This window comes from the organism of the source record quoted next, unplaced genomic scaffold, assembly GCF_019419815.1.
Source record: "Pyrus x bretschneideri cultivar Hongxiangsu unplaced genomic scaffold, Pyrus_bretschneideri_v1 Contig76, whole genome shotgun sequence".
Lineage (NCBI taxonomy): Eukaryota > Viridiplantae > Streptophyta > Magnoliopsida > Rosales > Rosaceae > Pyrus > Pyrus x bretschneideri.
Genome location: NW_025999816.1, coordinates 1,026,699 through 1,046,542, shown reverse-complemented (window position 1 = coordinate 1,046,542; position 19,844 = coordinate 1,026,699). Strand labels below are relative to the sequence as shown.

Here is a 19,844-nt window from a genome sequence, read left to right as displayed (position 1 = left end):
CCAGAAACCACAGTGGAGAAAGATCAGCCGCTGGATCCCAGATCGGCGAGACTGACAGCACCTACCACAAAACGTCCCTGTAGCACCACGCACGCACGTGCATGGACGGGTACACTGAGCTCAAACGTGATGGCATACGCGTAAATAAACCCAACTCTGTGGTCCATTCCGATACCGCTCACGCCAGACGCGCAACTTTAACTCAATTTCCTCGTGAGGGAGGGCCCACTATTTTGAAATTAAAATCACCTGTAGCGTGAGGCCATCGGAGCTGGTGGTAGACCACGTGGCGCAATCGCCTTGGTCTGCAACGAGTATATATCGCTCACGTCCGAGCTGCTGTCACAGATTTCATAGGGTTAGATTAAAAGCCTCTTCCATCTATCAAAACAAACATAAGTGTTTTTGCCGTGAGAGGCGTAGGAGGCATAGGGCATGATGATTCATTTCCTGGCTGTCTCTAATTCGCTTGGTGCAGGTCGGGAACCGTTTCGTCCCGTTTGAGCTTATGAATCTGCTGGCTCGAGGCTGCGGGACGAAACGGATCCCGCCTTGCATCAACTGAATCGGAGACCGCGGTGAAGGCGGTTTCATGGATCTTGCGTTCCTGCTTTGCTCGTTCGTCAGATCTCGTCTCAGGTTGGCCACCTCCAAAGAATATTTATTATTTTTATTTGATTCAACCACTTACTGCTAATGGCAATGAATTAATATCGGAGTTCAGATGAATTTAGAGTATATTATCTTATTGTTTTTATAAAATAATATCGGTTTTTTTTGTTAGTAAAAAATAAATAAATTTATGGATGGAATATTGATAGATCTTGCTCATTTAATTCTATGGGTATAGCACCAGAATTAAATATTTTAGATCAAATTATTCCCATTAGGTTAGACAAATTGCATTTGGTGTTCATTTGGAAATATAATTCATATCTTAACAGGGTATAATTTTCTGTTTTAATTTCCAGTCCTGTTTTTGTGTTAATAAGCAGATTATCGAGATTGATTATTTATGTAAATGATTGATATTTCTTGTCACCTCCTTCACCTTTTCGCATTTACATAGAGAAACAGAGTTACTGTTTTGGGGGAATTTGAGAAAAGCATAGAATCTTTCAAAAAGAATGAGCAAAGCATGGCGTGTTCAGACACTCGCTCGGAGTCTTTAGTTTTTTACTAAATAAAAAATTGTTGTAGGGTTTCGACGAGGCCACTAGCATCCCCTTGTGTTAGGGGAATTGGATCCCAGGTTCCCATCCGGATTCATTTTGGAAAGATCAGCACATTTTAGCCATTTATCTTGTATTAGTTATAAATTATATGATTTTTTCTAAATACAAATAATATCTGACGAAAACTAACTGCACGATGGACGATGAACGGTTAACATGTGAGAATTCTTAGAGGTTCTTTGAAATATTAATGACATTCTTATTTTTGATTAAGAAAAAAAAACCGACGCATTAACTGCTCGCTTTATAATTAATCTTGTTTTTTATTTTCACAAGTGCACATAAAGGAATGATGAACGAAAAAAGTGAAGGGAGAAATAAAAAAAATGTGTGAAACAAAAACTTAAATACGTTTAATTGGTTTAATCGATTATAATCTTTCGTAGTTTCATGTACAATTCTTCCACTTTTTTCTCAAGGCTTTATTTACGTTTGCTTCTTATCTTTTATCTTGAAGTTGAGAAAGGTGATACATTCATCCTTTCAAATTAACGAAATGTTAGGTTTTTATCACAAAGGGCTTTTGAAATAGACACATCATCACTTTCATCCCTAAATTTGAAATGGATAAGTTTCGTCTCTAAAATTGACTTAACAAATCACTTTAATCCTTCATGTCCAATTTTGTTATATTTTCTATTAGTTTGTTAATGCGGCACAATACAGAAACCACAACGCCATTCATATATCGTCAATTTATGATCATGATTATCATAAATGTTTGTATATCACTGTGACGTCGTGATTGTGATTACCATGAACATATCATTGCGTGAAAAAAAGAAGACAAACATGAATAAAAGTGACTGGCCGTAAGCTTTTGGCAATAAATAACACAACGTATTTTTTGAGCATTAATTTTCCTTGAAAAAAATGAAGTGAGGTATGAAAACCCTTTTCTATTTTTTTTTAATGAGAATTTCATTAATAAACAAATCGAGGAACATCGAATTCCAAGCTTACAAGTCCAACTTTGACAGGGGATCCACACCTAACTAAGATAAATAAACTTAAGCTTTATAAACCGGATCCAGATGTCAAGACTCAAAAGAAACACAACAAACAAAAACCAAACGGCAAATCAAACATAAAATCTCTCTTATGAAGGAAAAAAATTGTTTTAGCTAAGAACATGTGAGAACATTTGAACACATAAGCAAACTAATAACACTTTAAAATAGGCATGCATTAAAAAACAATTCTAAAAACCCATGACTTTCAAAGCCTAGTGAATGGTGAACCAAAAGACTCTTTAAGAGAGAGTTTGAATTTCATTACCCTTGAAGCTCATCCTTGTTTACACAAGGGATTCACCCAAGTTGAGGGCCTTTAAGTCACCTCCTTTGCTCTTTGGATGGTTGCTTCTTTGCTTCTCCTTTGCTCCTTGAGGATTTGAGGAGAGGAACTCCAAGAACACCAAAAATTTGGTGTCTCTAAGTCTCCACACCAAGGATGAGGTGTGAAGATGAAATGGATGACTTAGAGGAAGGAAGATTGTTAGCTATTTTTCTCTAAGTGTGGCCGGCCTCTTTGGAAGACAAAGAGAGAAAGAGTTTTGCTCTTTTGCCTCAAAGAAAACCCTTGATGTGGTATAGCTATAAAGTTCTTTTTATAACAAACACCTCACATTTGAGTGGCAAACTTGCAATTATGCCAAGTTCACTACCACTCACCCTATGGCCGGCCATCCTTTAGTTATTGGGCTAATTGCCCATTTTGTTTTAGTTGTCATACAACTTAAACATAATGGGTCTTGTGGACCAAAACCCTTTTGGGGCCCTGAGACCCGAAACTAACTTGAAAGAACCTTTCGTATAATTAATTAACTAATTAATTAATCTTGATCATTCTCAATTAAACCATTTAATTGCTTATCCATCTCATTTATATTTCTTCATTTTCACCCTTACTCGGTGTACGATCCATTAGGTTCCAATTAGCGAGGCAGTGGGCGATTGTTACTCTTAACAATCGATTATGAATTGAAACTACATTTCAATTCTCCCTTTGATGAAGATTAGTGTTTGCTAATCTTCAGGGTTTCCACAAACCATGAATGACACCTAACAGTATGTCATGGCTACCCAAGCTAAGTATAAGTGGTTGGAGAACCTATCCAATTACAATTACAATGCAATGTGGTCATTCTCTAATACAATAATCTTAATCACATTGTTTGAGTGATAGTTTGTTTCATGTCTACTATCCAATGTGATACTTCTCTATATGATTCAATTGAATATGATTTGGAACAAACGTACTAAGTCATATTCGTATGCTTTGGCCAAAGACTTCCAAATCATATCTCAGAGTATTATACCTCCACCATGGAAGGTTAGAGATCCTTTGTTGTGCATTCATATGCCTACATGACTAGATAGCTTGACCCCAACAATGTGGTGGACACTCTCGATGGAATGCCTTTGACATGATCAAAGATCAAGGATCTAACCATTAGACATCTATGATTCCTCAGGTAAAATGACTACTTTGCATATTGCAACTTACGAGTTCTTACATGACATGTATGTTTGAACTCTCTTTTGATCATGGTTCAGTGTACTCGATTACCATTTTGAGCACCTATGTGTTTGTCTCAGTGTCTAACACTAAATGACTTGAGACTAGTCATACTCACGCTTGAGTTAACATAACACATACTAACATTAGCTGATTGTTAATGCCCGATTGGCAATCCTATGGTTAGGAACGTTTTAGGAACGAACATAAGAGAAATGTCTCGTTAATCTAACTTACTTAGATCACTTCTCTCTTAGATTAAATACATTCCTTGGATTCCCTCATTGCTTAAACACATAATACAATAAATAATTATTAACAATAAGCTTTGCCCTTCATTAAACATATAATATTTAACACAATAAGTATTCCAAAAGCTATTACATCAAATGAGTGGCTTTGTGGGCATACTTCCAACATCTTCGACAAAGTGAGAAAGCAACCCAAACGCAACCTCAAACAACAACCCAACGCAACCCGCAACTGAATCACCATAAACCAAGATCTCGACATTTGACAGAGACCCAACAAATATAGTACCCCGAGCAAGACCGCCTTCACCCAAAATTGCCTCAATTGAGACCATCATCTACCACAAGCCAAGTAAGGTGGATCCACCATAGAATTGACTAGGCAAGACAGAGCCACCACAAAATCAATCGAGGAAACTAATTCCTCCATGAAACAGGGTGAAGAATATGTGAAAAAATAAAGGCACTGAGGAGAGGCAAGTGGGAGGGAAAATGAGAGAAAATCCCCTTCCCACCGAATCCCGACTCATTGCAGCAAGCCTAGGAAACCTACGAACACGATATGAAATCGGACGAAACCCAATTGACTGACCTAAAATATACAAGAGACTGGAGTTGCATACTACAGCGCACAGTCAGCCACAATCGATCCTCCATCAAAGATCATGAAAAGCAACGACGTGAAAGATTGAGGGTAGGGGAAAGAGGTAAGAGGCGGTGCAGAGGTGGGGAAAAGCTAGGGCAAGACACTAAAGAACAAGGCAGAGGGGAAGAGGACTAAGAAGGGGTTGTTGTCGACCCTAAGCCAGAGTAAAGGGCCGACATCTAAGAGTTTATAGAGCTAGGGTTTAGATAGGAGAGGGAAAAAAAAAGCAAATGGGTGGAGAAGGAGAGGAGAGAAAATGAGATGTGTTAAGAAGTGAAGAATTATTGAAGCATGATAAATTAAGTAAATGTGCACTTATTTTCTGGTAAATACATCTTTGCATAAATATCATATCACACTCTAGGGTATTTGGTACAATACTCATGTTCTACACAAGGAATGTAACGTTTAGGTGCTACAGTTGAGTCAATAATGACTGTTAAATCATTAAAAAAGTGTTTCAGTTTTGTTCATTCAGACTGAAGAAATATGATAAAATATTAAAATATGGAGAATTGCAAAATAAACACAATTGACGAAGTGTAGTACATGCATAACATCTTGAATCAAAAGTCCAAAAGGAGTTGACCTGGAATCCTTCCTAAACTTGTTTTGCCATCATTATGTAGGAATTTTTGACAATACGAGAGGCAAATGTTTTATCTTTCCCAACTTAGATCCAAAAACAACAAAGAAGACACATATTACAGTTAGAAGGAATATCACAGTTAAAAACATGTGTAGTCCGGGAATAATGCTAGAATGAACAAATAACTTTTGATTTTCTCAAAGAATGATCTCTTGGATGCAGTTGAACTTTAAAGCGATGGGCTTTAGACTTATAAGGGATGCGGTAAAGGTACGAGTCATTCGTAAAATGAAAAACACATTTAAATCTCACCGATCGTATACCTATTTGTTTATCGGTCCCCATCATGGATAAATGAGGTGAGGCAATACGTTAAATAGTGACGGCCGACACTTCATTTCTCATGTCGAATTCCTATGATAATGAATCTTAAAAAAATTGCACTAAAACTAGACCATCACCCAAAAGTGATGCGTTATGTGGCCCATGCACAATAAAAATTTCTTTTTGAACGACTTTACTCAAAATTGTTTGGAAGCATCTGCTAACATCAACTTTACCCAGGATAGTCAAAAGAAGTATTTTGACCTTACTGGAGAGGTGAGGCCAAAGAAGATAGAACATGAGGGTAGGGTTCAAGAGAGTAAAACGCGTGAAGGAACGTGGAATAGGAACCTTACTGAAAAAACTAGGGAAGTAGTAGAAGTTATAGTGAGGAGAAAGATAAGTATTATGTGCCTCCACGAAACTAAGTAGGTTGGTCATAACGTAAATGATCTCGAAAACTCAGGTTTTAAGCTTTGGTATTCGGACACAAACAGATCGAGAAACGGTGTTGGCATCATCGTGGATAATACTCTAATAAAAGATGTTATAAATGTTAAGAGGCTCGGCATAGGATTATGGTAATCAAGATTGGGATAGGACAAGAACTCATCAATATGATTAGTGTGTATGCACCTCAAATGGAGTTGGATATGAGTCTAAAGAAGAAATTTTGGAAAGACCTTGGAGAATTGGTTCAAGGAATCTTTCAGATGGATTAGTTACTTATGGGAAGAGATTTAAATGGATCACTTACAAGAGTAGGTCATTAAAAACACAAAATAGATTTCTTTTCAATGAGGAAGAAGGATCGTATAACTTATAAGATAGAAAAGATACTGGCGAAGAACTTGGCTAACCAACATCGATTGTTGGTAATAGATTTGTATAGAAAAAAAAAAGATAAAAGGAAAAAGCAAGTCACTTTCAAAGAGAAAGTACTCACCAATGCGTTTGGGATATTGAGAGGAACGCTAGCCAAATGTGAGATTCCATGGCTAGTTGTATTTGAAAAGTTGCAAAAGGAGTGTTAGGAGAGTCTAAGGGTTTTGCTCCACGTCAAAATCAATCTTGTTGGTGGAAGGAGGAGGTATAATAAAATTTTAAGGCTAAGAAGGAATGTTGTAAAGCCTTATACAAGGATAATACCGAGAAAGTTGCGAGAGGTATAAGATAGCTAGTGAAAAAAGAAAAGCCGTGAGAGAAGCGAAGCTAGTAACTTTTGATGATATGTATAAGCAATTCGATAGCAAAGGAGAGTTTGATATATATATAAACTAGCTAGAACAAGAGAAAGGAAGACAAGGGACTTGAACCAAGTATGGTGCATGAAGGATGAGAAAGGAAATGTACTATTTTATGAGAAACGGCTAAAGACAAATGGAGAGCTTATTTTCGTACTCTTTTCAATGAAGGACACGACGGGAGTACTTCTTTGGGTTAGTTGAGGAACTTGGAAGAGAGAAGAAATTACTTATTCTACTGCTAAATCAGGAAAGAATAAGTGGTTGTAGTTTTGAAAAAAATGAAGCATAGAAAAGCAGTGGATCCTGGCAATATGCCCATTGAAGAGTGGAAGGTCTTGGGAGAGAAAGGTATAGCATGGCTCACAAACATTTTCAATAAGATTTTGAAAACGAAGAAGATGCCAAATGAGTGGCCAAAAAGTCCACTGGTTCCTATCTACAAGAATAAAGGCGACATACAAAATTGCATGAACTATATGATTATTAAGTTAATGAGTCATACATTGAAGCTTTGGGAGGCATAGATTGAGACAAGAGACACGGGACTCAGAGAATCAATTGGGGTTCATGTCAGAGCGCTCGACTATGGAGGGTATCTAGGGAAGTGTGGGAACATAAAAGTCTTTACCTAAGTTGGTCAAAACCAGCGTATAAGTTCAATGGGAATGAGGTCCAAATGAGATAGAGGTGAAGATTGGAAATCAGAAGTGCCAAAGAATGAGCACTTTAATTATCTTGGATCTATCTCGTAAAAGAATGGAGAGTTTTTTTTTTTGAGTGAAGGTAAAAGAATGGAGAATTAGATAGAGATCTAAGTTGCACTTGGCATTTGTGTCGTGTTTCTCATGTTCATGTTGTTTTGTGATGTATCCAATATCTTAACGGGTTGTGTCGCGAAATACACGTTAAAATGAACGGGTAATATGATCCGACCCAAATTCGACCCATCAATATTAACGGGTAATATGATCCGACTCGTTACAGTTAAAGAAAATAATTTTAAAATTAATAAATAATCAAATGGAAAACATAATACTAAATTAGTATCTACATATCGCATTGTCGTATAAATATTACTTGAAAACATAAGAGAACAAGATAAAATATATAAATTATAATCATACAATTGAGATAGAATCCAATGGTAAGGACTATGTTGTTGTAAGGTATTTTAATTGTTTTTTAATGATTTTTTAACCAAAATGGTCCCTAAGATTTGCATAACTCCTCACTTTAGTCCCTGAGATTTGAAATCAATAGAAGTGGTCTCTAAGTTTGTCTACCATAAATCATTTTGGTCATTTCCTATAAAATTGTGTTAAATAAGGACCAAAATGACAAAAATACCTTCAATTTAATGAACAATGGGCCAAATTGATTTTAACATTTTTGTCATTTTATCTTTATTTATTTGAGATTTTTCAGGAAAATACCAAAATGATTGATGGTTGACAAACTCAAGGACCACTTCTATTGATTTCAAATGTCAAGGACCAAAGTGAGGAGTTGTGCAAATCTCAGGAACCATTTTGACTAAAAAGCCTTTTTTAATTAATGTAGAAGTGTGAAAAAACAAAAAAAATAAAAATAAAAATAAAATAAAATATATGCGTGTGTGTGTGTGTGTGTACAAATGCTTGTACTGATAAGTTTTAGAATTTTTATGATGATGTCAACACCGAAATTTGCCACTATAATTCCATAAATCATAGATTTAAATTTTAACCGTTGATTCTCTTTTAAATTTACGCTCCGCTCTTTTCCCCAATATTTACCACTGCTTGTTGTGACCATCTTCCAAGCATAGAGAATGCAATTTATATATTTTTTCATATTTTTCACACTTGTACTTAATTATTATTAATTTTTATTTATTTTGAACTCTCATAAAAATATTATTCACGAGAGTTTGTTGGGTTTTAAAAACTCAAAGTATAGGGAACACGCTCACAAGCGATTGCGTAGTTTTCATATTTACTTAGGTAGAACCATCAATATGCCACCTACAGTTCACTATAATCTTGTAGAAGCTCGAGTGGCAAAGCGAAAACTTTGCCCTCTTATTATTATTTTTTTTTTATTTGTGTAAACAGCATTCTCCCTGATCCCTACGGTCTGAACAACAAAAATGAAACAGCAATCAGTAAAAATTGGGGTTAAAGAACGACAGATTCCGTAGCACATCATAAAGTCCCCGGAATGGCAAAGTTGTATAAATGCACAACTCTATGTCTCAATGTTGAGTGCATCCTTGGTCGAACAAGAAACAAAATCATTCATACAATGCTTGAAATGTTTACCGGCCACCTCTTCTTCCTCTTCCGCGATGCCCTCCTCTCCCTCCTCTTCCTCGGCCTCCTCTTCCTCCCCTTCCTCCTCGGCCTCCAAATCCAGGCCCATTTGGTTTTAGTCCTAATGATTGAACTCCCCTTCTCTTTCCACGCTGTTCGTCATCCTCGTCCTCTTTGTACTTAGAGTTGCTTCTAGCCCTAAAAGAAATCTCACGCGAACCTCCAGGTCCAAGCTTAACATCACTCGGGATGGCAGAAACTCGCCGATCATCTCTGAGGGCTGCCACCCTCTCCCCCAGTGGAAGTGATTCCTCGTTTGCAAAAGACTCGCGATTCAAGAATGCTTCTGCATGCCGCTCATCCTTAACTTCATACAATCTATAGAATTTTCAACAAACAGATAGTTAATAACTCAAGTTCAAGATTGAAAACTCCAAATCACAAACTCACTCAAAAATACACAGAAATCGATAGTGTTAGCTTAAGAAAAAATAAATAAATCAGATTAATGACTTTTGACATGGGTTTAAGCCACCAAAACAAGCTAAATTCCTCCGTGTCTGATCATTATGATATTTTTAACACCATAGCCAATACTCGTATGATTCAAACCCACTTTATAAGCAAAATCTCCATGTCCAACACTAAGGTATTGTGTAATCCCTTGTAGAAGGCAGGAAAGAATGAGTTCTAAACAGAAGAGGTTAGATTTCACAAAACCAAGGGAGCTTGGATGTACTGTAATCAGTAAATAAATGTTATGGCGAACGTCAACAAAAGAACAAGAAACCCTCACCTTGGAGTTCGTCCCTTCATTCTCAGTTTACTGTTTTCGTGGCCAGGCTCATCCAAAGATGTCGCTGAGGCATCAGAATCACTCAAGTCCGGATCATTATCCTCCATGGAAGGTCTGAAATGTTCCTCTACCAAAGATGGTTGCTTCGTAGAAGGCATAGGGTGTAGAGCCCTATACTCTTGCGAGAACTCATCAATTTCAAAATCCTGGACACATCTCATAGAAAGCATTATAACTGTTAGGGATCAAGAAAATTAATGAACGTGGTGCAAGAGTAGGCCCTAGCTTCTCATCAATTTTGTTTTTTCTTTTAAATGAAAGGACATCATAAACAGAAATGGAGCTATACAGAATATATCCAGCAGTCCACTAAACTAAACAGAACAAAACAGTGCAAGTCAGGATGCAGCAAAGCCAAACCCATAGGTATAGCCGTATAAGAGGCCTAGTTCCCATACAAATTGAAAGGAAAAAAAAAAAAAGAAAAGGCAATCAAACTTTGCTTGTGCATCTGCACATGGTGCATCAATGGCGAAAAAAAAAAAGGGGAAAAAGAAAAGGCTATCAAACTTTGCTCGTGCCTCTGCACATAGTGCATCAATGGCAAAAAAGAGGTGACCGATTGAACAACACAAATTCTAACATACTATCAAGCATCAAACCCACATTATAAGTCGTCATTGACACGTAAATGAATAGATCCACAAAATCTAGCACATTCTATGCTACAATCATATAAACGCAGAAACCAATTAGGGAAAAGTTTGGTGAAATTAGTATAGAAAAATTATAGAGGAAGGATGGTGAACTGTGATAACAAACTTCTGTTTTAAATACTTGCTCTTTTTCTACATGAGACAGGTTGAGATTATATTACCTCATTTTCAAACATTTTTCCAAACCGCTCGTCTTTGAGAATATCACTAGCAAGTGCCTTCTTTTTCTTGGCTGGCTTCTTAGTCTCATTGTCATCAACATTAATTTCGTTCTCAGCATCTTCATTATCAAGAATACTCTTTGCAAGAGTTCGATTGACCTTGGGCAATTTCCTCTTAATCTGCAGTAAAAATGGAAGTCATGCCTAGTTGAAATACTTTGAAGAAAAACTCACAAAAATGGTTAAGTTGCAAAAGTTTTATCGCAGCTAGAAAATAGCACAAACCGTAGAGGATACCAGTTTCGAACTTCTCATTAAAAACCATCCTCAAGGAATAATGGATGTAGACATAGTATACGCAAATAATATAGAGCTTTGAAGAATTTTAACATGCAGAATCAGAAATCCTTATATATTGTGATTTCCTTGGTCACAAGAGAGAAAATTTCTTGGAATACATAGAAATTAATGCCAGGCATGTGTCTACATAGACCGTATATATACAAAAATAAATAATCATAGATGAGAATAGCTAACCGTAATTCGCTCTCCTGCAAGTTCTTTCTCTAGCATCTCTCGTTTCCGCTGTTCTCTGTATTCAGTATAATCAAAAGGCTCTGCCAAAGCTTTTGCCTGCCAGAATGTATATACTATAAAATAATGCAAACTTTGTACAATAACTAAAAGTAATCAAAGAAATACCCTAATCGAGCATGGAGAATGTCAATGACTATGAAGATATGCATTTATTACTGACACAAGATTTAAACACTAACCCTAACTTAAACACATTAGCTCACTAAATCCTTTAACTGCCCGAAACATGCATTTCAAAATAATATCTATAACCAACAATTTGCCCGTGTGATCTCTTTTCATGTTTTCCATATATGTCCCTGGATTCGCTTCTCCCTAAAAAATGTTTCAACCTAACCGTAAATGAAAGACAGAGGAGGCTATACACAATGAATGATACAAATTGTTTTGTTTCTTGTAGCAATCATGGCACCAATTGCTCAAACAATACACACTTACAAAAGGAAGGCTAACCTTTTTATATAACCGATAATCAATAAAAAACCCATGCATGTAAGCTCGAAGTAGACTGGTCCCAATGAGACCAGTCAACTTCAACCTCTCGAGGTCTTCTTTTGTCAAAAATTTGAAATCATCATAAATGGTAGTCTGTTCACCCTCCTCTAGCTCCTCCTGTAAAAAAGAACTCGAACATTAGAATATAACTGAAGACCTCAAACGAGATGAAACTAAATCAATGTAGGAAAGATGTAAAATAAACCCACAGTAAGGTTTTGCAGGTAAGAACACCAATTCGGAGCAGGTCCAAGTTCAGGTATAAAATAAGATGGAATCTGACTGCAGTCCAGAGCAAGCAACATCAACCCACTGCCAGGGAATGTACAAATATCATTAATTGTGCCAGCCGTTGGCTCAATGCTGGTCATGCCTTCACCCTGCAGACAATGGGAATCTACTTAGCAAAACTATAAAATCCAACATCAACCCCAAATATAATATAAAAACATCTACGCCGTAAAATAAAAATAAATAAATAATGTGTGTTAAAATATAATTTCTTACCGTGTCAGGATCCCATATTCTAACAATATGATTATCAGTGGTAATCAACTTTGGCCCCTCAGAGTTTAGAGTTTGATGCCATTTAATGTCTAATATCGGGCTACCATACCTATACACCAACGACAGGGTTTTCAACAGAAAGTTATAAAAAGAAACAATTCAGACTCCCTCGGTGTTCTAATAATAAAAAAATTAAAAAAAAAAAACACAGAAGGAGGTAATACTCACATGTGATCCTTAACCTGTATAGGATGTGATGAGCGCAAGTCATAGATGAACACCTGCAAATTCAACCACACGATCGAAATTAGATTTCTGTGGACATATGAGAGAAAGGATTTGGATTCAATCTATAGCAACCAAAATGTAAAATGAAAGTTGAATTCTTTTTTGAACATTGGGCATGCCTCAGACAGGTCTTTACAACTTAATGAGAAAGCAAACAATGTTTCTCGAATATGGAAACCAGATATGCAATAAAATAAGAAATGGTGATGCCAAAACTAGGATACAGACACAGATTACAATGTAGGACAATAGGAAGAGATCCTGACTCACTCCAACCTTTGGCATCACACCAAAGTTTTTCCAGCATAGAAATCAGAAAAAATCCAGCATTACTCCAAACATATGCCTCACATACACCACCATTAATCACATTAACACTATTTTTAAAGATCACAAAGTAGCCCCTTTATAGAGTGATTGGTACATGGATCCAGAAAACTGAAGTTCCACGTTAATATATTTAGGAACTCTAAAGACGTAATTTGACACCTAAAGACTTTACCATGTAAAATCAATACCTACCTTATGCTTGGCAAGTTATCTCTTATCTTGAATATTGATTACCTTTTTTAATCAGAGATGATTACCTCGTTTTCTCTTCAATGCTAATGTTTTTGTCAATGAAAAATCATCATCCCATCACGTCAAGACCATATCGATTTGGATAAATAATTATGCACTCTCTCAAGGATTACAATATTAAGAAACAAAAAAATATGTTCACCTTGTGCAGAGAAAAGGAAGACAATTCACTTGTCAATAAGAGAAACGTTTATGAAACATTGTTGATAATTTGACAAACAGTGCCGATTAGCTTCTAAGTTGGTTAGTGCTTTTGTTTTTCACTTGAAAGAGTACTGGTCACCCTTTCAAGAGCCACTAGTTTATCTCAAGTTTCCCTGTCCTTACGTGTCACGGAAACAAGTGGCTGTCTTGAACAATTATATGATTGTCAAGCCTACCCATGCAAATACAGATATACAGAACCAAACAATTGTTCAAATTACATTTTTTGAATCACAACTGAAGAAAACTGCAGTAGATATTGCATTGTTAGCAATGAAAAATATGGCACAGTTCTCAACTTCTGATAACATGCAAAATTAAATTAAATCGAAGCTATATCATCACAAAAATGTGAAATTATAGGATAACTTTTTAGTAAAAAGAAAATTGACATAATACCTTTCCACCACTGCTTCCAACAGCCAATTGGAAACCCGTTTTTTCATCAAACTCTAATGCAGTGACTTCCTGCAAATCCACGAGGAAGCCAGATTAAGGACAGCCATGCCTGATTCAAAGTTGAAGAGAAAATGTAGTAACAGCAGAAACATAAAAATACCACCAATGCCTATGTCTTAGCAAGTGGAATAGAGAGCAACAGAAAACTTTATTCCCCGGCCACGCATCTGTTCGTTGGACTCGTTAACCGACCAAATCATTTAATCCAATTACAAATGGGAATTTTGGTTTGGTTTGGTTTAAACTAGGAGACGGCCTCCAAGAGTAAATTTGGAGGGGTTTGGCAATTGGAAACTTGATGGTTAGAAATAAAGCTCTTCTAGCTAAGTGGTTATGGAGGTTTGCATTATGTGCGGGAAGCACTACGGCATTCTGTAATAAATATTAAATATGGGATTTCATCCAATGGGTGGGACTCCAACTTTGTTTTGACCAGAACTTGTCGTAGCCCATGGAAGGACCTTACCCATGGCTACAACTCATTTATTATGAACTGTCATTTTGTTGTCGGAAATGGTGAAAGAATCATGTTTTGGGAAGATACATGGTTGGGGGATTCGCCTCTCAATCTCAGTTTCCATCCCTCTACAATTCGTTTGGTTGTCGGAACATGGACACTTCTTGCTTTGTGGACTTGTCCAATGGTTGGAGTGAAAAATTAATCACCGCAAAGATGAAATATAAACAAGGTATATCATTTTGAAAAGCCAAAGGTTCAACAGGTTTTTACAATAATAAGTTAAGAATGATATAAATAACACAAAGGAGGAAATAGCAAAGAATGCTGTAGTGCTTCCTGCACAAGAGTTGTGAATAAGTGATTAAAGATGCATTTCTATGTCTATTCTTAGAATTGAAACAAATTACTTTATCTAATTATATAATTCGAGGAAGAATTGGAATTTAAGGTTCAGGAGAAATTTGAATGACAGTGAGGTGTATGAGGATTCTTCTGTTTTGTGCTTAGTGGACAGTGTCCATTTTTGTCTGTTTTGTGCTTGCTGGACAGTGTCCTGACCCATTCATCTAGGATGGACTCAAGAAAATGGTTTCCGGATAATGGGAATTACTCATGCCAATCTGACTAGACTTTTCCCATGTCATAATTATACTGACAACCATGAGTCAAAACCACACTAGCTCAAACCACTGTTGCACTCCATAACTATTCCACACTTATCCAGGACATTGACTCCATTGCAGAAACCAAGTACACTTCTTTCTGTAGAAAAGAGTATTTACTCTAACAAATATATAAAAAGCCTCTTACCTGGTCAAAGTCACCAGCGGGTGCGACAGCATTAATCCTGCCAACTGAAGATTTCATTCTCAAGTCAAAACATTCCACGGCACCATCCTCACCACCACAAGCAACAAGACCATGAAGCTTGCTGAAATTTCAAAACAAAATATCCTTAACCTAGACAGCTAAGGAAAAATAACCAATATAGCTATATAAGGGTATCCAGCATGTGTCTGATAACTACAGAATATAATGAACCTATAATAGAAAGAAAACAAAGATCAACAAGCCACCTCCGAGAAACTATATTTAGTGCAGGCGATTGTGTGCTAAGGGAAGAGAGGAATCGCCCCTGCAAACAATTCAAAACTGTTATCGACAGATTTTATAAATTAAGGGGAATTCAAAGGAGTCTATTAAAGCACGAAACCTGTTCCAAATTAATCCTGTATAATTCTGGAGAAGAGGCAGCACAAAGCAAGTCACAAGACCAGCAATCATATGCAAGATCCCTTCCCATTCTGTACACCAAGTTAAATAAAATCATTATACAATGAATACCAAACTTTTATAACTGGTATGATTATCTTATTCTGCAAGGAAATTTTTTTCAAATGTCGAAGTAAAATTTTCATCTACGTATAAAGAGGGCAGTGGGCACAAACAAAGTACATATTTGGAAAAATGCTAGACATGCAAAACTATGTTTTAAAACAAAAAAAAAAGTAGATGCAAACATTTTTATGTATTTATTTTACATTTATTTTTCATATTTTTAATATATGGGTACACTTTCTTTCATGAGTTGGTGGTTTTCCAACTCATTAGATGATAGAAATGGTGCCAACATGATGACTGTAGAGAGTAAATCCCACATCCGGGAAATGGGGGAGTAGCCCAACTCCTTATAAGCCCATGCTAATCTTCTTTACTTTCCCATGTGAATAATAAAGGAGTGAAAACTACAAAATTTCCAATTTTGAGTGATGCAATAAAGGGCACTCTATTTTGTGGTGTGTTCTATGTCACCAAGACATTTGCAGATGCACACAAGCACCTACACACTAATCTAAATACAAAAACTTTGTCGGAATCTGCCAGAGTACAAACCATAAGCAAGGCAAAGAAAATACATGGTTTACACAACATTTCATGCATGGCCCATAAACATAAGCAAAGCATAAAAGGAAACCTTGGAATCCGCAAACTGTAATGCTTTCCATATTTCGCATGTAGATAAACAGAACGGTCAGCACACAAAAACGCAAGCTTTGAATAATCATCGGCCAAAACCTAAATGAGCAAGTAAAGGTTAGGCCAGTATTATTTCAAATGTCAAGTGAACATCTCAAGAACAGCACAATACTGTCATTGTTACATAGAAACTATACAAACTTGAATAATTGTGGATTTCAGAAGGAGAAAACAATTTAAAAGGAAACTGTATTTAACCAAGGGGGAAAAGGGGCTGCACTTGTAAGATCAAATAGTAGGGTTTGAGCCCACATGGTGTTCTTAAGTTGCTTGAGAAAGAATACCCAATAAAACTTACAATTTTCATTACTAGTTAATAAAACTCAAAACTCTCGTAAGAACAATTAATTGATTTCTTTTTTTCAAGTTCGTCAGATTCCACAGAAATGAACAAGAACGACTGACTGACATTGCAAGCAGTAAGGCAGGTTAAAGTAACAACCAATGGCGCAATATTCAATAATAAAAAATTTGAGAAATATTTACAGGATAGGAGAACTTGAATGATAAAATACTGATAAAACCGGCGGAAGCCGAAGACAGAGCGGCAATAGACCATGAAAAAGTATTTCAAATACCATTGTTACATTAGATATGAATCCAATTGGTGAAACTAAACTACCTGAAAATCAATTATCTCTGAGTCCAAGTGCCTTTCAAACTTGAGTGAAAGTTCCCTCAGCTCATAAACTTTGACTTGTGGTGGGTAAATACCTGGATTTCAAGAGTAAAAAAACGCAATTAAGAAAAGTTAGTATTTTGCAACTCTATTTTGCGAACATACACACAAACACATATTCTGTGCAGAATTCCCTTATGATTGTGAAAATAAAACTACATACCAAACACGACAGAAAGTAACTTTAAAAGCACCTGCTGCAATTAGAAACTCTCCATCAGGAGTTGCCTTGATTTTGGTTGTTGCAGTTTCAAACCTCAGATCCTGGATCAAGTCCACTCTTTGCATATAGTCTGAAAATAAACAGTGAATAAAAGTCTCTCATTACGTAAAATTGGTGCTAAAAGCATCTCTATTTTAATTTTTTTTTTAATTGCACAAAACACTAAAAATACAAGGGCGAACAAGATGTCCACAAAAACAAAAAAGAAAGTTCTATGTATACAAAGTACTACATAATAGTAAAGTATGTTAACTTTTAAAGATATAGACATTAGGAAAAAAGAAACACCTTATCTCAATTAGCTAGTGCGTGTATGTATGTATGGTTAGAAAGATAAGTAGAAGGGTCATGTTGAAGGTCTTACTGACAATTATCACTATGTAGAAGCAAGTTTCTTAAGACGGGACCTATGAAAATTATAACTTATTACAATGTGGAGTTTATTCCTATATATAATTGGCCCAAGTTGGGACCAAAATTGTGTATAACTAAATAGAGGTTATCCTCACATAGAGTATCACTATAAACAGGTTTTATTTTACATAATAAATATTAAACATTTCATTAACAGAGGATCTTTCTATAAGAATTGTTATTTTTCCTTTTAACAGGGATTCAATCTGCACACGCAAATTAGACAACGTTCGGTATAATCCAAAGACCCAAACTGACAAATTTTAAATGTTCAATTTGTAAAGCACATATAAAATTTCAAAAACAAGAGAAAACAAACATATAGTGCTCTATAGCATCCAAGTACTGATCACAGATTCCACCATAATGTTCAAATCATTTTACAAATCCAAAACTTAGCAGCTGAAGTCGAGAACTAAGTAAAAAAAAAAAACGTACTTTGGTCTTTGCGAAGAGCTCGACGCTTCTTAGGGTTAAGCCAGGTGGCGAGAGAGCGTTGCTGGGAAGCAACGCTGTACATCTTGACACCATTGATGGAGGTCGACTTGAGTTTGCCTCCGTCGTACGCCATGGAACCGGAAGGAATGAGATTCTGAGAAAGTGAAAGCATAAACAAACAAAAAATAAATAAATACAAGAAAAAAAACATCAATAATTAATCCAAATAGTGTTCTTAAAAAAAAAAAACAAAACAAAAAATACTCAGAAATCAAATACAAAATATCATCTCTTTGAGGTTATTTCTCCTATTAATGCTATAAATACAAAACCCTGTACCGATCAAACAAATAAAAATTTAAACAAAAAAAATGAAAAACCAAAAAGTGTATACCTCGGGATTAAATCGGTGGTGGTTTGGAGAGGATAGTTAGACGGGAGGAACTCGTGACAGGAGGTACGGCTGGCGGTGGCCGCGGCGGAGAGAGAGAGGGAGAGTAGGGAGAGACGGACAGCGGCTCGTCTCTATTACGGAGTGGGGATGTGGTGCGGAGCAGCAGACGATTACAACACAACGTTTTTTCGGTTGAGGGTTTAGGGTTTATAAAACAAACCGACCCATTTCTATTTGTTTAACAGGACTTGTCCGGATCGTGTAATCCAGACCGTCCCCTCAGATCTTGTGGTCACAATTTTATTTTTCCTTTTTTGGGCTGGTTACCCGAGGAACGACGTCGTACTCCGAAACAATGTTCGTCGTCCCCCCTCGTTCACTTGGCCTTCAGGCGCGATTTCTGTGGGAGTGGGTTTTTATTTTATTTTATTTTTTGTTGTTGAGTATGAGTGGGTTTGTGTTTAAAAAACTCACTTTTTAGTGTTTTCAAGAAAGCTATTTTAAAGTTCATCTTAAGATAAATTTTTGAAAATACTCTTACAAGGATTCAAATATGAAAAAGTGTTATTTAGTTAAAATGTTGAATTCAAGTAGAAAACTAAACATAATTTTGAAATGTAACTGTGTAAATATGTTACTACTAGGTCTTTTTCGACTCATAAAATAATACAAGCTTGAGAAAGGCCCAATAAGGCCCAAGGAAGGAACATAAGACCAAGACAAAGGGACCATTGACTAGCCTAAAAGAACTGGAGGAAGTAGTTTCAAGCGCAATAAACCACCGCTCAATGGTCTGGTTTGACTCTCAACAAGTAAGCCGAGCACCTTCTTATAAAGTACTTTCCAACCGTGTAAGGCAAGTTGGCAAACTGACAACTTTATAGCACGAAATCCCAGGAGCCGACCTATTTAGACACTAACCCTAACCCATGTGTGCACCATCCAGCCTATGAAGGGATGTAAAAGGTTGTCACACCCACTGCTTGAGATGTGTACCTTTGATTCAATAGGGCCGAACAAGGCATTCGGTATGCATTGCCCCATGAAACCATGCAATTAAGCCTGAACAAATGTCACTTCACCGTTGCATGTCGACTGAAAAGCAGAGGAGTACCCAACAAGCTATGTCGACATGTTTGGTTCATTATATGCAAAAGCGGTGGAATACTTGAGCCCAGGGCTTTTGAGGCTCATTGAGGGCCTATATAAAGGGGAATGAGCACCTCTTATAAATGGTTGGACATGAGAAAGAAAGAAAAAAATTAGACTCTTACCGAGCATTTTTTGTAAC

The 19,844-nt window shown here is 36.5% G+C and overlaps 1 protein-coding gene and 1 long non-coding RNA gene across 2 annotated transcripts; one reads left to right on the top strand and one right to left on the bottom strand.

The window, feature by feature from the left end:
• Nucleotides 1-247: 247 nt before the first annotated feature.
• Nucleotides 248-1,669, top strand: LOC125472875. Its single transcript, XR_007254809.1, has 2 exons — nucleotides 248-639; nucleotides 1,070-1,669. It is a non-coding gene; the product is annotated as an uncharacterized LOC125472875 (long non-coding RNA).
• A 7,272-nt stretch (nucleotides 1,670-8,941) lies between these two features.
• LOC103955540 (nucleolar protein 10) lies at nucleotides 8,942-18,760 on the bottom strand. Its single transcript, XM_048574923.1, has 17 exons — nucleotides 18,554-18,760; nucleotides 18,160-18,313; nucleotides 17,279-17,377; nucleotides 17,028-17,119; nucleotides 16,344-16,444; nucleotides 15,582-15,672; nucleotides 15,445-15,503; nucleotides 15,179-15,299; nucleotides 13,849-13,917; nucleotides 12,604-12,656; nucleotides 12,376-12,484; nucleotides 12,078-12,248; nucleotides 11,827-11,985; nucleotides 11,314-11,409; nucleotides 10,777-10,956; nucleotides 9,900-10,105; nucleotides 8,942-9,481 (listed from the first exon to the last, which is right to left on the bottom strand). The coding sequence occupies exons 2-17, from the start codon at nucleotides 18,290-18,292 to the stop codon at nucleotides 9,109-9,111; spliced, it is 2,112 nt and encodes a 703-aa protein (XP_048430880.1). The 5' UTR covers nucleotides 18,293-18,313; nucleotides 18,554-18,760; the 3' UTR covers nucleotides 8,942-9,108.
• Between the last annotated feature and the right edge of the window lie 1,084 nt (nucleotides 18,761-19,844).

Bases quoted from the DNA above. Each gene is read 5' to 3' on its own strand.
- LOC103955540 (XM_048574923.1), bottom strand. From the start codon at position 18,292: ATGGCGTACGACGGAGGCAAACTCAAGTCGACCTCCATCAATGGTGTC. The intron at 12,249-12,375 runs GTAAGAAATTAT...CATTGTCTGCAG, and splicing joins GAATATGGGATCCTGACACG to GGTGAAGGCATGACCAGCAT. The intron at 11,986-12,077 runs GTGGGTTTATTT...TCTTTTTTACAG, and splicing joins CTTACCTGCAAAACCTTACT to GAGGAGCTAGAGGAGGGTGA.